Here is a 17960-nt window from a genome sequence, read left to right as displayed (position 1 = left end):
ATATCACAATATTTTTCTATAAAATGCTTTGCAAATATTGCTTTCATTATTCGCTGAGCCTTATTTGTTTTTTTATCAAGGCAAGCAGCAGGGGGAGGTGCTTATTACTCCTGTTTGCTCATCTTCTAAATATTAAGAGAAAATATGTTTAAGAGTTTGTTCCTATATAATTTCTAAAAATATTTTTACACCTAGCCTACAACTAAATCTGTTTGCCTTATTGAAATAAACCAGGTTTCACCATGGCTGGCGTGAGTGATTAAGATTGGAGAATTAGGACCTTTGCTCTGAAAAATAAGGACAGCGTGGAGAGAACACTACATTTGATATTCACAATCATTGTTCTCAGGTTTGTTACACTTAATTTTTTTTTTTTGCACAAGTATTTAACAACTTGGATCTACTTTCAAAGGACAAGCAACAAAACAAACAATTAGCATCAACATTAAAATTTACTGAGCCAAGTTTTGCTAGTTATGAAGATATGATACTTCCTCTGCGGAGGATAGTACTTTCCATGATCTCTATACAGACCACTGTATTTATTTATTCAAATTTATAAAAATGCAAAAAGAGGCACTAATCCATAAGCTCTATGGCAGGGTTCTCAACCTTTTTCTTTCTGAGGTCCCCCCAACATGCTATAAAAACTCCACGGCCCATCTGTGTCACAATAACTGGTTTTTTGCATATAAAAGCCAGGGCCGGCATTAGGGGGTAGCAAGCAGGGCAACTGTCCAGGGCCCCATGCCACATGGGCCCCTGCAAAGTTACATTGCTCAGGCTTCAGCGCCGGGTGGTGGGGCTCAGGGACCTGGGCTTCAACCCCATGTGGCAGGGCTTTGACTTTCTGCCCTGGGCCCCAGCGAGTCTAATGCTGGCCCTGACCCGCAGACCCCCTGAAACCTGCTTGCAGCCACTCAGGGGGGCCCAGACCCCTGGTGGAGACCCACTGCTCTAGGGTCCCTTGACACAGCTGCAAAACACATCCTTAATGCAGCAATTTAACCCACCACACATCCCTGCCCCTGTCCCTTTTCCTTTCAACCTCTCCCACCGCCTCCACTGCCATTTTCAAATGCCTGGAGGGGAAAAAAAGGAGCCTCCTCACGCTCCCTGAAGAGTACGTTAGGACTATTTCATTCACAAGTGGGTTACGCAGTTTTGTTTTACTGCTTATGTCTGTGATGACGAAAGCTTAGGCTCAAATACATGGGTTAGTCTCTAAGTCCCCGTTTCTTTTTGCGGATACAGACTAACAGGGCTGAGACCATTCACAGACAAGACACTAAGGCCGATACACAGGGCGGCCTCGGGACGCCGCAAGCCTGGCCCGGGCCCGGGGTGCGAGGCGCCCCCGACAGACTCGGGGGTGCGGGGGCGCCCAGCCAGGCCCGCCCCTCGCTGCTGCTGGGGCCGCCGGCCCGCAGCGACCCCTCCCCCGGGATGCAGCCGGGGGTCCCGCGCTCCCCGTCCCTTCGGCCCGCTGCCCCGGCGACCTCACCCTCAGCAGCGTGTCCGCCAGGTAAATGACGGACCAGCCCCCCAGCACGCACACCACCACCGGGATCGGGATCATTGCGGCACCCAGGAGGAGGACGAGGCGGCGGCCGTGGGGGTTCCCGCGCACAGAGATGCCCCCGGAACGAAAAGTGCATCGGAACCCTCCTGCGGCAGCCCCATTTTCTGGTCGGACACTTCCGGACATGAGCCACGGGGGAGAAACGGCACAAGCGGTCACGGAGGCGGTTGGATTACGTCATGATGTATCTAACCTCCCTTATCTCCCCCTCCCCATGACACGCCACCGCGGCGAATGGTCGCTGGTCCGCATGCGCTTGCCGCTGCCTTCAGCGGGGTGCGGGCTTTGTTTGCGCAGGCGCGCTGAGGTCCCTGAGATGACCCCGCGAACACTGGGGAGGGTGCTGTGAGAAGAGCGCCTGTGGATTGTGCGCAGGCGCAGTGCAGTGTTTCCCCCTCCCCCAGGCTTCTTTTGTAGTAATGGCTCAGCTTGGGCGGTGCGTGGGGTTCCAGCTGCGCGGGCGGGGGGGGAGGCGCTCAGTGAAGGAGGAGCCTGCGATGACCTTGCTGCACGGTGTCATTGCTCCTCACATGCTGTGCGCCCCTGCCCCATGCAGCCCCCTCTGGCATGGTGGTGGGGGAAGAATCCAGCCACATGCCTCCCTCCTGCACCCCACACCACAGAGAGGAGGAGGGCAGGGCCCCAGGCTATGCCCAGGGAGCACCATAGCTGACTACAATAGTGCCATGCAGCAGAGGTGCTTGGCCCAACGGCCAGGGCCCTGCTTTAACTGCCTGGGTTGTGTTAACCCGGCCCCTCTTTGAATCTGTTTCTGAGCACTCAGAATTTCAAACCCTAGCCTGAGCCCAGGTGTCATAGCCCAGCACCTGCCCCCTCGGCCCTCTCCTTGCTGCCCAACTTACCCTTTCATTTAAAAGGAAATTAAGTTTCTGACACTAGGTGGTGTAAAGCAGTGCTACCCAAAGTGGTGGTCCGTGGATCGGTGCCGGTCCGCGAGCCATCAGCTGCCAGTCTTCGTGCACATTGGAAAAAAAAAAATTGCCGGTCCCTCACATACATCAGATAGCTTGAGAAACACTGGTGTAAAGAAAAACTTTCCAGTGTGAACTGTTACAATGCTGCCTTCGTGAGTGGGAAGAGAGGTCCTCTCTGCAGTACAAATTCAATTCTGTCTGAGACCCTACTTACAACATAGGGTATGCCTGCCTGCACTTAAGGTAGGGTGTAAAGTGCATACACTGCACACTCCCCCAGCATGTGTATAAATAGCAGCGTAGACAGTGATGCACTGCTTAGGCAAGTAGAGTACATAGGGAAGGACTTTGGCATCAGGGAAAGGCTCCAGTTGCTCGAACCTTTCGCTGTAGTGGGGAAAGGCTCTGGAAGGGAGCTTTTCCCTGCCACAGTGAAAGACTATGGTACTTGGGAGCTGCCAAAGCCTTTCCCCACTGCCGCCCTCTTGACAGAGCCTTTTAGTGTAATGTGTAGCTACACACCATAGTGTGGACTCAACTTGCCTTTCACTCGGGTATGTAGTAACACCTACCCACACACTGCCCCAAGTGTTGACAGGGTCACAGTTGAATTGTCAAGGTTCCTCCCCCACTCTGAACTCTAGGGTACAGATGTGGGGACCTGCATGAAAAACCTCCTAAGCTTATCTTTACCAGCTTAGGTCAAAACTTCCCCAAGGTACAAAATATTACCCCCGTTATCCTTGGAATGGCCGCTACCACCACCAAACTAATACTGGTTACTGGGGAAGAGCTGTTTGGACGCGTCCTTCCCCCCAAAATACTTCCCAAAACCTTGCACCCCACTTCCTGGACAAGGTTTGGTAAAAAGCCTCACCAATTTGTCTAGGTGACTACAGACCCAGACCCTTGGATCTTAAGAACAATGAACAATCCTCCCAACACTTGCACCCCCCCTTTCCTGGGAAATGTTGGATAAAAAGCCTCACCAATTTGCATAGGTGACCACAAACCCAAACCCTTGGATCTGAGAACAATGAAAAAGCATTCAGTGTTTTACAAGAAGACTTTTAATAAAAAATAGAAGTAAATAGAAATAAAGAAATTCCCCCTGTAAAATCAGGATGGTATATATCTTACAGGGTAATTAGATTCAAAAACATAGAGAACCCCTCTAGGCAAAACCTTAAGTTACAAAAAAGATACACAGACAGAAATAGTTATTCTATTCAGCACAATTCTTTTCTCAGCCATTTAAAGAAATCATAATCTAACACATACCTAGCTAGATTACTTACTAAAAGTTCTAAGACTCCATTCCTGTTCTGTCCCGGCCAAAAAGACTACAGACAGACACACAAAACCTTTGTTTCTCTCCCTCCTCCCAGCTTTTGAAAGTATCTTGTCTCCTCATTGGTCATTTTGGTCAGGTGCCAGCGAGGTTACCTTTAGCTTCTTAACCCTTTACAGGTGAGAGGAGCTTTCCCCTGGCCAGGAGGGATTTCAAAGGGGTTTACCCTTCCCTTTATATTTATGACACGCCCCCCAAATCTCAGCTAGGGTGAAACACTGGCTGGGATTTCTTCCTGGAGCTCTAGGAAAACAGAGTTAATAAGACACATGCATCTCTAAATATACTACCAAGTACATAAAGACTAACAATATTTTCCACATCTCAAGGACGATTTTAACCAGTTGATTCTGGGAAACTTTCACGGGAGAGTGCATCAGCCACTTTGTTAGAAGCTCCTGAGATGTGTTGGATGTCGAAATCAAAATCTTGGAGAGCTAAACTCCACCGAAGAAGTTTTCTGTTAGTTTCTTTGACGGTGTGAAGCCACTTTAGTGCAGCATGGTCGGTTTGCAGGTGGAAACGCCGTCCCCAAACATATGGGCGTAGCTTTTCCAGAGCGTAGACAATGGCATAACATTCTTTTTCAGTGACTGACCAGTTGCTTTCCCTCTCAGACAGTTTTTTGCTGAGAAACACTACAGGGTGGAATTCTTGATCAGGTCCTTTCTGCATTAAAACTGCTCCCACACCACGCTCGGATGCATCTGTGGTTACTAGGAACGGTTTGTCAAAGTCTGGGGCCCTTAGTATAGGGTCAGACATGAGTGTCGCTTTAAGCTTGTTAAAGGCCTTCTGACACTTTCCGGTCCACTGAACAGCATTTGGCTGTTTCTTTTTGGTTAGGTCTGTCAGTGGGGCAGCGATTTGGCTGTAGTGCGGTACAAATCGTCTGTAATAACCGGCCAAGCCTAAGAAGGATTGAACCTGTTTCTTTGACTTTGGGACAGGCCACTTTTGGATAGCATCCACTTTGGCCTGTAGGGGGCTGATAGTTCCTTGACCCACCTGGTGTCCAAGGTAAGTCACTCTGTTTAGGCCTATTTGACACTTCTTAGCCTTAACAGTTAGTCCTGCCTCCCTTATGCGCTCAAGGACTTTTTGTAGATGTTCCAGGTGGTCTGCCCAGGAATCCGAAAATATGGCCACATCGTCAAGGTAGGCGACTGCATATTCTCCTAATCCCGCTAGGAGACCATCTACAAGTCTTTGGAAAGTGGCGGGTGCATTTCGCAGCCCGAAAGGGAGTACATTAAATTCATACAGCCCGAGATGTGTGATGAAGGCTGACCTTTCCTTGGCAGATTCATCTAGCGGTACCTGCCAGTACCCCTTGGTTAAGTCCAAGGTAGAGATGAACTGGGCCCTTCCCAGTTTCTCTAATAGTTCATCTGTGCGTGGCATGGGATAGTTGTCTGGGCGAGTTACAGCATTTAGCTTACGGTAGTCCACGCAAAAACGTATTTCCCCATCTGGTTTGGGAACTAGAACCACTGGAGATGCCCATGCACTTTCAGAGGGGCGGATTACACCCATCTGTAACATATCCTGGATCTCCCGTTCTATAGCAGTTTTAGCTTGAGGAGACACCCGGTAAGGTTGGACCCTAATTGGGTGAGCATTACCTGTGTCAATGGAGTGGTATGCCCGTTCAGTCAGTCCTGGGGTGGCTGAGAACGTTGGCGCGTAGCTAGTGCACAGCTCCTGGATCTGCTGTCGCTGCATACGCCCAAGGGTCATGGAGAGGTTCACCTCTTCCACACCACCAGCACATTTCCCTTCGTAATAGACACCTTCAGGCCACTCAGCGTCGTCTCCTCCCTGGGCTGTAAACTGACAAACCTTTAATTCTCTGGAATAAAAGGGCTTTAGAGAATTAATATGATACACCTTAGGCTTTCGGTTGGAGGTGGGGAATGCTATGAGATAATTAACAGCTCCCAGGCGCTCCTGGACCACGAATGGCCCTTCCCACGATGCTTCCATTTTATGGGCCTGGAGCGCCTTTAAGACCATGACCTGGTCTCCTACTTTGAAGGAACGCTCTCTGGCATGTTTATCATACCAGGCTTTTTGCTCTTTTTGAGCATCCTGTAAGTTTTCTCTAGCAAGGGCTAAAGAGGTTCGGAGGGTGTTTTGTAGGTTGGTTACAAAGTCCAGAATGTTAGTTCCTGGAGAAGGTGTAAATCCCTCCCATTGCTGCTTCACCAACTGCAATGGCCCCTTAACCTCACGGCCATATACAAGTTCAAATGGAGAAAACCCTAAACTGGGATGTGGTACAGCTCTGTAGGCAAAGAGCAACTGCTGCAATACTAGGTCCCAATCATTGGAGTGCTCATTTACGAATTTACGTATCATGGCCCCCAAAGTTCCATTAAACTTCTCCACCATGCCATTTGTTTGATGATGGTAAGGAGTGGCAACCAAGTGATTTACCCCATGAGCTTCCCAAAGGTTTTTCATAGTTCCTGCCAGGAAATTAGTCCCTGCATCTGTGAGGATGTCGGAGGGCCAACCTACCCTGGCAAAAATGTCTGCTAGTGCCTGGCACACACTTTTAGCCCTGGTGTTGCTTAGAGCTACTGCTTCCGGCCATCGGGTGGCAAAATCCATGAAAGTCAGTATGTACTGCTTTCCTCTGGGTGTCTTTTTCGGAAAAGGACCCAGAATATCCACAGCTACTCGCTGAAATGGAACTTCAATGATGGGGAGTGGCTGGAGAGGAGCTTTGACCTGGTCTTGGGGTTTTCCCACTCTTTGGCACACCTCACAAGACTGGACATAGGTAGAAACATCCTTGCCCATTCCCTCCCAGTGGAATGACCCCCCCAAACGGTCTTTGGTCCTGTTCACCCCAGCATGGCCACTAGGGTGATCATGGGCTAAGCTCAAGAGCTTGGCCCGGTATTTAGTTGGAACTACCAACTGTCTCTGAGGATGCCAGTCTTCCTGGTGTCCCCCAGAAAGAGTTTCCTTGTATAAAAGTCCTCTTTCTACAACAAACCTGGATCGATTAGAAGAGCTGAGAGGCGGTGGGTTGCTCCGTGCCGCCGTCCAAGCTCTCTGGAGGCTTTCAACTGCTTCCTGTTCGGTCTGGAACTGTTCCCTTGATGCTGGAGACATCAGTTCCTCATGGGATTGTGGACCTAGGCTTGGTCCCTCTGGAAGCGATATAGGGGATGGAGCTGTTTCTGTTGACTGTGAACCGCTCTCCGCTGGTGTACTATGTTGGGATTCAGGCTCCGGCTGAGCCTCTTGTGTAGGGTTATCGGCTGCTGCCAGTTCAGGTTCGGTGGGGCCCTCTGGTGTTGAGGTTGCAAGTACTGGATTCAGTGCTGACACGGGGTCTGGTGTTGGTTGTTCGGCTGGTTCCGGTTCTGGGACTGGTTCCGTCTGGGTGTCTGGGACTGGATCCACTACTGCTGTTGCAGACATTGGCCTGGGGTCCAGGTCCATCACCTCTGACTGGGTCCTGATAGAAGTTTCCGGAACAGAGCTAGGCCTCACGGCTTGTTTAGCCTGGTTGCGGGTGACCATTCCCACCCTCTTGGCCTGCTTCACATGATTGGCCAAGTCTTCCCCCAACAGCATGGGGATGGGATAATCATCATAGACTGCAAAAGTCCACATTCCTGACCAGCCCTTGTACTGGACAGGCAACTTGGCTGTAGGCAAATTGAAAGAGTTGGACTTGAAGGGTTGAATCGTCACTTGGATCTCTGGGTTGATTAAATTGGGGTCCACTAAGGAAGCATGGATAGCTGACACTTGTGCTCCAGTGTCCCTCCACGCGGTGACCTTCTTCCCGCCCACACTCACAGTTTCCCTCCGCTCCAAGGGTATCTGGGAGGTATCTGGGCCTGTGGACCTCTGGTGTGATTCCGGTGCAATGAACTGTAATCTGTTGGGGTTCTTGGGGCAGTTGGCCTTTACATGCCCCAGCTCGTTACACTTAAAACATCGTCCAGCTGACGGGTCACTGGGGCGAGGAGGGTTGCTGGAGAACGGGGTGGTGGGACGATAAGGGGTCTGGAGGGTTCTTTGGGAGGTAGGTGGGGCTTTGGGCGGCCCCCGGTAATAGGGTGTGGTCTGGGGTGGTCCCTTCTGGTCTCCGCTCCAACTGCGACCAGTTTTCTTCTTCTCTGCCACCTCCACCCATCTGGCTCCAATCTCTCCTGCCTCAATTACAGTTTTGGGTTTCCCATCTAGGATGTATCTTTCTATTTCCTCAGGAACACCCTCTAAGAATTGTTCCATTTGCATTAGGAAGGGCAAATTTACTGGAGATTCAACACTTGCTCCTGATATCCAGGCATCCCAATGTTTTACAATGTGGTAGGCATGTCGGGTAAATGACATGTCTGGTTTCCACCTTAGGGCTCTGAACCTCCGACGAGACTGCTCGGGTGTTATCCCCATTTTGACTCTCGCCTTGGATTTAAACAGTTCATACTTGTTCATGTGTTCTTTAGGCATTTCAGCTGCCACCTCAGCTAAGGGTCCACTGAGCTGCGGCCTCAGCTCTACCATGTATTGGTCAGTAGAGATGTTGTACCCAAGGCAGGCCCTTTCGAAGTTTTCTAAGAAGGCCTCAGTATCATCACCTGCCTTGTAGGTGGGGAACTTTCTGGGATGGGAAGTGGTACCTGGAGAAGGATTGCTAGGGTTTGTTGGTATATTCTGCTGGGCCTTTATCCTCTCCATCTCCTCCACATGCTTCCTCTCTTTTTCCCTCTCCTCCTCCACATGCTTCCTCTCTTTTTCCTTCTCCTCCTCCACATGCTTCCTCTCTTTTTCCCTCTCCTCCTCCACATGCTTCCTTGCCTCCATTTCCCTCTTGTGGGCAGCCTCTTGGTGTTGTTCTGCCTCCCTTTCTTGTTCCTTCTTCAGCTGCATGAGTTCTATCTGTCTTTCATGTTCCCTTTGTTTTTCCTCAGCCTGAAATTTGGCTAATTCCAGCTGTAGTCGAGCTGAGGATTTGGCCATTCTAACCTCTCTGTTTTTAACTAACTTTACACCCGAGGTTTAGAAATAACCAAACAAAACTTGGCTGTAAAATTTTGCTGTGCTGGAATAGAATACCTATTCTCTGATAGTGATTGTCAGCCTACAGAAAAAGACAATTCCCTTGTCTCTGCTCTGGGCCCAAATTAAAGCAAAAACCCTCCAACTACTTGGAAACCTGCTTACCCAGCCCAAAGAAGAAAAAAAATTCTTTTCAAACCTGTGCTCCTTGTAAAACAAAAAAAAAAATCAAAATCCTAAAAAAACCCTGCCACTTTTGTCTCCAGGCAAATGAGTAGAGCACACACCCCCTATTTACTTTTAGGAAGAAAAGAAAAAAAAAAAACCTCTGGGTTGGAAGACTGTGAATTTCCCTGCAGGAGTTAAGTACCCTGCCTCCAGGCAAGAAAACCTGCAATTCACAAGATAATCCCCTTTTGTCTCTGCTTGGCCACAAAGCAGAGAGAAACCAAGCTGCTTTCAGTTTCAAAGCTGCCTTCTGGACTTCCTAAAAATTCCTTTTTAAAATCTGTATTTCTAGTTCAAAAAATCTCAACTGGATCTCAAAATGATTTCAGGTTAATCCCACCACTGTGCCACCATGTCAAGGTTCCTCCCCCACTCTGAACTCTAGGGTACAGATGTGGGGACCTGCATGAAAAACCTCCTAAGCTTATCTTTACCAGCTTAGGTCAAAACTTCCCCAAGGTACAAAATATTACCCCCGTTATCCTTGGAATGGCCGCTACCACCACCAAACTAATACTGGTTACTGGGGAAGAGCTGTTTGGACGCGTCCTTCCCCCCAAAATACTTCCCAAAACCTTGCACCCCACTTCCTGGACAAGGTTTGGTAAAAAGCCTCACCAATTTGTCTAGGTGACTACAGACCCAGACCCTTGGATCTTAAGAACAATGAACAATCCTCCCAACACTTGCACCCCCCCTTTCCTGGGAAATGTTGGATAAAAAGCCTCACCAATTTGCATAGGTGACCACAAACCCAAACCCTTGGATCTGAGAACAATGAAAAAGCATTCAGTGTTTTACAAGAAGACTTTTAATAAAAAATAGAAGTAAATAGAAATAAAGAAATTCCCCCTGTAAAATCAGGATGGTATATATCTTACAGGGTAATTAGATTCAAAAACATAGAGAACCCCTCTAGGCAAAACCTTAAGTTACAAAAAAGATACACAGACAGAAATAGTTATTCTATTCAGCACAATTCTTTTCTCAGCCATTTAAAGAAATCATAATCTAACACATACCTAGCTAGATTACTTACTAAAAGTTCTAAGACTCCATTCCTGTTCTGTCCCGGCCAAAAAGACTACAGACAGACACACAAAACCTTTGTTTCTCTCCCTCCTCCCAGCTTTTGAAAGTATCTTGTCTCCTCATTGGTCATTTTGGTCAGGTGCCAGCGAGGTTACCTTTAGCTTCTTAACCCTTTACAGGTGAGAGGAGCTTTCCCCTGGCCAGGAGGGATTTCAAAGGGGTTTACCCTTCCCTTTATATTTATGACATGAATTGTGCTAGAGTTCAGCAAAGATTCCACTTTTGTCCTCAAGTCTGCAGATTTGTACAGGCAGAGCCGTCAGGCCATGTGGAGCCCTACAGCAATCACTGAGGCTTTGCACAGCTCTAGGGATCCACCAGAGCAGATCTGAACACAGAACTGGGGGCTCATATTGTAGATAGGATCTTACTGTGTTTTAACGATCTCCATGGATTGGAGACGAGCATGCATATAGGAGGTGATCACAAAAACATAAATCCTTGGGGTGAGGTCCCCATCTTAAAGAAACTATCACAACTTCCAAAAGCTACTTGCAGCATTAGAATAGAAATCAGATGCCAGAATGTTGGAGTGTTTTCATTTAGTCTGATTTCATATCAAGTAGTAGCAGAATTCAGTCCTAGAATAATGCCAGGACTGATTTAGGGACTCATAGAAGATATTTGAGTAATTTTTTCCCAGTGCTGACATAGTATTTTGGCATAAATAAGAATATAAATAACTGAGCTTTTAAAATGCAGTATTAAAGAAAAAAACTTGCAGCACAAATAACGTGTCCAAATCATTTGGGTATTTCCTCATTAACTCTTCTGTACTCCCTAGTTATAAAAATTAACACATTTCACCTCTCCTCCCCCAGTTTTCTTGACTTTTATGCACTACTATTCAAATACACCACTTTGTATCCTGCTGAAGAAGTGCAATTTTATTGAAACTTGTAGGAAGGTCAGAATTGATTTTAGAAAGCCCATAGAAGTGAAAGATTTACAATCCTACCTACATGAACTAATGTTTTTTTATTAGATTCCCTTTGGCAAAAATAACAATTGTGCTTACTTTTCTTTTGTATTGATATTTCTGAAAGAAGTGTTAATACTTCCAAAATTCAGCCCTTTTATCATTTTTTTCATTAATTTCTGCAGAAAGCCTGTTACAGAAGTGCTGGAGTCAACACAAAAATAATTCTACAAGGGGTGGCTATGGCTATTCTGTAGCTCAGTCTGTTCAGTTCTTGTGTGCTCATTTGAAGACTAGCTACACAGAGCAATGATGCAGCTGTAGTTATATTAATTACACACACATTGAAAGTAGGGCTGTCAAGCGATTAAAAAAATTAATCACGATTAATCGTGCAATTAAACAATAATAGAATACCATTTATTTAAGTATTTGTGGATGTTTTCTGCATTTTCAAATATATTTATTTCAGTTACAACACAGAATACAAAACGTACAGTGCTCACTTTATACTTATTTTTTATTACAAATATTTGTACTGTAAAAAACCAAAAGAAATCTTATTCTTCAATTCCCCCATTACAAGTACCGTACAGCAATCTCTTTATCATGAAAATGAACTTACAAATATAGAATTACATACAAAAAAACTGCATTCAAAAATAAAACAGTGTAAAACTTTAGAGCCTACAAGTCCACTCAGTCCTACTTCTTGTTCAGTCAATCGCTCAGACAAATAAGTTTGGTTACAATTTGCAGGAGATAATGCTGCCTGCTTCTTGTTTACAATGTCACCTGAAAGTGAGAACAGGAGTTCATGTGGCACTGTTGTAGCTGGCGTTGCAAGATACTTATGTGCCAGATGTGCTAAAGATTCATATGTCCCTTAAATGCTTCAACCACCATTCCAGAGGACATGCATCCATGCTGATGATTGATTTTGCTTGATAATGATCCAAAGCAGAACGGACCGATGCATGTTCATTTTCATCATCTGAGTCAGATGCCACAAGCAGAAGGTTGATTTTCTTTTTTGGTGGTTCAGGTTCTGTAGTTTCCGCATCGGAGTGTTGCTCTTTTAAGACATCTGAAAGCATGCTCCACACCTCGTACCTCTCAGATTTTGGAATGCACTTCAGATTGTTAAACCTTGCGTTGAGTGCTGTATCTATCCTTAGAAATCTCACATTGGTACCTTCTTTGTGTTTTGTCAAATCTGCCGTGAAAGGGTTCTTAAAATGAACACTACGTGCTGGGTCATCATCCGAGACTGCAATACCATGAAATATATGGCAGAATGTGGGTAAAACAAAGCAGGAGGCATACAATTCTCCCCCAAGGAGTTCAGTCACAAATTTAATAACGCATTATTTTTCTTAACAAGTGTCATCAGCATAGAAGCATGTCTTTTGGAATGGTGGCCAAAGCATGAAGGGGCATATGAATGTTTAGCATATCTGTCACATAAATACCTTGCAGTGCTGGCTACAAAAGTGCCATGAGAACGCCTGTTCTCACTTCCAGGTGACATTGTAAATAAGAAGCGGGCAGCATTATCTCCTGTAATTATAAATGAACTTGTTTGTCGTAGCGATTGTCTGAACAAGAAGTAGGACTGAGTGGACCTGTAGGCTCTAAAGTTTTACAGTGTTTTGATTTTGAATGCAGTTATGTAACAAAAAAAATCTACATTTGTAAGTTACACTTTCACAATAAAGAGATTGCACTACAGTACTTGTATGAGGTGAATTGAAATACTATTTCTTTTATCTTTTTACAGTGCAAATATTTGTAATAAAAATAATAATATAAAGTAAGCACTGGACACGTTGTATTCTGTGTTGTAATTGAAGTCAATATATTTGAAAATGTAGAAAAACATACAAAAATATTTAATACATTTCAATTGGGATTCTATTAACAGTGCGATTAAAACTGCGAGTAATCGCGATTAATCGCGATTAATTTTTTTAATTGCGATTATTTTTTTTGTTAATTGTATGAGTCACCTGCAATTAATCACAGCCCTAATTTAAAGATAAAAAGGAAAATTCTACTAGCTTCATGTACGAAAATGCATCTAGTGTAAACCTAAACTATGTACTCCCAGGCTAGTCTCTGGGAATATCTTAAAATGTATAGGATCATCTCCTGAAAACAGTTATGCATGTGAATAATTTTACTCACATGAGTAGTCTCACTGAACTCAGTCACAGTAAATAAGATCTGTGCCTGCTATTATGTGTTTGCAGGACTGGGTCTATAAAAGGCGTCTGTGAACATTACTATAGTTTTGTTTCCTGCTCTCTCTGTAAACTGCATAAAATACCATTTGTGAAACTGGCATAGAACTCCAGCAGTGCAAATCAGAAAGAATGTTCCTAAAATATACTTTGTACATCTTACAGACAGAAGTCCTAATACAGACAAAACACACAAAATTGCTGGCTTCTGCAGAAGAGGGAGCCTCCCACAATGCAGAGGACATATTTTTGAGTAAATTGAATACTGAACCTGATTGTCCTCTTATTACAATGACTGAGTATTTTGAATGTGACAGGAATGCATGAATGAGCCCTTTATTATCATAAAATATGAGACTGTTCAAGAATGGTTGTTATGGAAGCAAGTGGTTTCATTTTATATGTTATTATTTTTATGCCAGAATTAAAGGATTTACCACTTAAGATAGATAGGATAGACATACCCTCAGTTTGTGTTTGCAGACTTGCAGAGGATGCAGGGGTTTGCATGCTGGCTTCTGTAAAATGTTTGGTCAGAACCCTTGCAAAAATCTATTGTGTAATATGCAGTAAATAAATAAATCAATGTAAAACACACTGCAGAGATTAGAAACATTTTTATAGACAGCACTGTACAGACAAGGTACTGTGCCTCAGTTTAAGGAAGTACTTGAGCACATGTTTAAATCCATTCCTATTCAGCAAAGCATTTATGCATGTGCTTAATTATTTTTATTTATATTACCATAGCACCTAGGAGCCCTAGGCATGAAGTTGCATTGATGTGTGTAGTCCCATTGGTTTTATATTAGATGGTCAAGATTAAAGATTAAGATGGAATAAGAGCATTTCAATAAGGCTACCTATGTAAGTAGGTACTACACAGTTTGTATGAGAGTTGCAGAATCAGGCCCTAAGTAGGCAACAGCCACATCTTGCACTAGCTGAGGTTTCCAAGTGGCCTTCAAGGGTATCCCCCTTGTGCAGCACACAGCAGTAATACAAGCTGAATGTAAAGGCATGGATAACTATGGCAAAGTCTGTATACCAAAGCAGCAATATGAAAATGCAAACATTCATATGCTACCTTCTGAAATAGGCAGATCTTGCAAAAATGGAGCAAATACCAGCTAACCTTAGGTTGAAAAAATAACATATAGTATATTCAGAAGTATAGTCATCTGGCCATTGAAAATCCTCCCACCAATTCCTCCGCAAAGTTTCAAGGCCATATGTGAATCACCAGAGAGCATGAAAATAGGGTCTGCTGTTTATCATCACTGTGACATATGGGTCAATTTCCTGCAATATTCTTGAGAAACCTTTTTGAATTAAGTTTAAGTAGCTTTGGATTACATTGTATTAAATGTAAAATTTATATGTTATTGTGGGAAGTGCTGAGAATATCAAAGGACTATTTTAAACAATTTGCCAGACAAGAAGGAATTGTTGGGATAAAGTTAAGCAGATTTCCTAGGAAATATCTGAAGGAAGGTGAATGCAAATTCCCACCTCCAGACACAACCTGCTGCAGCTGTGCAATGAGGAGGGAGCCAGTGTCTGCCAATCACTTGTTACTTGAGGACACAAAGGCCCAAACTTTATATAGGAAAGAATGAACTGTGCATAGTTGTTCTTGTTATGAATTTGTAACCACAGAAAACCCCTCTGAATGGCTGTTCACCTACCAGAGCCTTTGTTGGAGGTGGGATGGTCTCTGGCAAGCTTAGTAGCATCTGTGTGTAATTCTTTTATTGTGTTTATTATGTTTTCTCTGTAATGCTTTCACCTTAAGAATAAATGTGCTTGCTTAGAAGGAGCTCTGTGGTAACTTATAACCGTTGGCAATTATATTGTTCATTGCCTTTGAAGAATAAGCAAAGTATGGGTGCTGGCCTGGTTAGCCAGTCTGGCTTGCTGGGAATAACACAGTGTAAGCAGGGAACTATGCAGCCTGGAAAAAGCTCAGTCAGGTGGGAGAGAGGCACAGGTCTCCACCCAAGAGAGGTGCTGGCTGAGGAGCCAGAATCCTAAAAGTGGCTGCCCTGGGTGAGCCCCGGAGGGGAAATACAGGTGTAAGTTGCTCAGAACTATGACAATTACTATTTCAGTATTGTTAAACTTAGTGGATAATGTCTCAGCATGTGTGGCTAAAATATGATTATCAAGTGTCAAAATGTAAAGCATATGATCCATAAATTGTGGATAAATTGTTAAATTGTGTAAGTTTCTGAATGATAGCTCTTTGTACTTATTGCACTTTTGGCCAAAGGATCCCAAAGAATTTTAAAAATATTAATTTGCCTCAGAACATCCTGTGAGGCAGAGAAGCAGAGTGCTATTCAGATTGTACAGATAGAGAAACTTGGACACAGTGTTGAATGTTTTGCACAAGGTCATATAGAAATGATGATGTTAACTTCTATATGAAGATTAAAACAAAATCTATAAGCTACAGGAAAAACATGCTCTGAAGAGAGCTGGGCAAAGACCACAGAAATGTTTCCACAAGTATTTATTTGAATTTTAAAATATATTTTGCTTCAGCCAGTCTGCACCCCATATGGGTTTGCTTTCTGTGAAGATTTGAGCACTTGAGTTTTACTGCCAGAAATGTCCACAGAAGGCTTATATCAAAGTCAGAGGCACATACTTGTGGAAAGTGAATCTTTAATACACAGGTAAGTATTGTCTTGGAAATTAGCATTAGGTAATATGATATTGCTTCCATTTCCCATCTGACACACACAGTTAAGCAATACAGCTTGAATTTCAACTACTCAAAATGTAGAATAAAGCATCCAAAATTGTATTTGTCAAATAAGTTACAATAGTGTATTTGAGGAATATTTTACCTGCTCACAGTATTCCATGAGCAGAAAAACAGGCTGAATTTGTGAAGTTAGTTATTTGTTACAAATTATTCACACAGCTATTGTTCTGATCCACAGTCATTTCGAGATGGTTCTGTTTAAAAACTGCATGTATGTAGATTAGTACTAAGACAAGTTAAATTCACAACGTAATCACTGTTCCCAAACAGTGTATAAGAAATATGAGGTTTCTAAGGAAGAGCAAGAAGTTGTAGAGACAAAAATCTTTATTTACAGGGTACCTTTTTTGAATTTAGAAATATATTTTTGAGGAGCAATCTTGATGTATGAGAAGCATCATGCGTTACCAGTAGTGAAGACAGTCAATCCATTTCATAGTTATATAAATACTCATTATATGGATACACATAACTAAACCATTAATGTTTCCTTTTAAAACTACTAATTTTTTAGAAAGTTAGACTTAACCCCCACCCTCAAGTTATATATTCTATATTACAAATAACATAGAATCATAGGACTGGAAGGGACCTTGAGAGGTCATCTAGTCCAGTCCCCTGCACTCATGGGAGGACTAAGTATTATCTAGTATTAGTATCTTCTATCTACTGCACTAGTATAGTATAGTATACTACTATAGTAGACTGTCTACTATAGTAGTATCTAGTATTATCTAGACCTGTGATGGGCTTCCTGCAGCTCCCATTAGCCTGGAATGGCAAACTACAGCCACGGGGAACTGCAGGCGGCTGTGCAAATGTAAGCAAACGGTCTGGCGGTCCGCCAGTGGATTATGCCATGGTCTGCGTGTGCCCTGTGGGCTGCAGGTTGCCCACCACTGTTCTAGACCATTCCTGACAGGGGTTTGTCTAACCTGTTCTTAAAAATCTCCAGTGATGTTGATTCCACAACCTCCTGAGGCAATTTACTCCAGTGCTTAATCACCCTGACAGGAAGATTTTCCTAATGTCCAACCTAAACCTCCCTTGCTGCAATTTAAGCCCATTGCTCCTTTTCCTATCCTCAGAGGTTAAGAAAAACAAATTTCTCCCTCCTTGTAACAACCTTTTACATACTTGAAAACTGTTACCATGTCCCTCTCAGTCTTCTCTTCTCCAGACTAAAGAAACCCAATTTGTTCAATCTTCCCTCATAGGTCATGTTTTCTATACCTTTAATCATTTTTCTTGCTCTTCTCTGGACTCTCTCCAATTTGTCCACATCCTTCCTGAAATGTGGCTCCCAGAACTAGACACAATACTCCAGTTGCGGCTTAATCAGTGCAGAGTAGAGAGGAAGAATTTATTCTCGTGTCTTGCTTATAACACTCCTGCTAATACATCCCAGAATGATGTTTGCTTTTTTTGCAACAGCGTTACACTGTTGACTCATATTTAGCTTGTGGTCCACTATGACCTCCAGATCCCATTCTGCAGTACTCCTTCCTGGGCAGTCATTTCCCATTTTGTCCTTATTGATTTTTATCCTATTTACTTCAGATCATTTCTCTAGTTTGTCCAGATCATTTTGATTTTTAATCCTATCTTCCAAAGCACTTGCACCCCGTCCCAGATTGGTATAGTCCGCAAATTTTATAAGTGTACTCACTATGCCATTATCTAAATCATTGATCAAGATATTGAACAGAACCAGACCCAGAACTTTTCTGTGAGCAGAAATTAAAGCTCTCCCAATTCCTGTTTCTTTGGAGTACATTCATTGTGGCTTTTGTCACAGATGTACGGCTA

The 17960-nt window shown here is 43.9% G+C and overlaps 1 protein-coding gene across 1 annotated transcript in view; it reads right to left on the bottom strand.

Moving 5' to 3' along the window:
- The window catches only part of MBTPS2 (membrane bound transcription factor peptidase, site 2), a 47776-nt gene extending 45924 nt beyond the window's left edge, over positions 1-1852 (bottom strand). Inside the window, exon 1 of the mRNA XM_084617757.1 lies at positions 1505-1852. Coding sequence (XP_084473883.1) covers positions 1505-1708 — 204 coding nt within the window. The 5' untranslated portion in view covers positions 1709-1852. The remainder of the gene's footprint in view (positions 1-1504) is intronic.
- Between the last annotated feature and the right edge of the window lie 16108 nt (positions 1853-17960).

This window comes from Lepidochelys olivacea, assembly GCF_965140295.1.
Source record: "Lepidochelys olivacea isolate rLepOli2 genome assembly, chromosome: 1".
Taxonomy (NCBI): domain Eukaryota; kingdom Metazoa; phylum Chordata; order Testudines; family Cheloniidae; genus Lepidochelys; species Lepidochelys olivacea.
The sequence above is the reverse complement of the archived record's forward strand: the minus strand, read 5'-3'. Positions and strand labels throughout refer to the sequence as shown.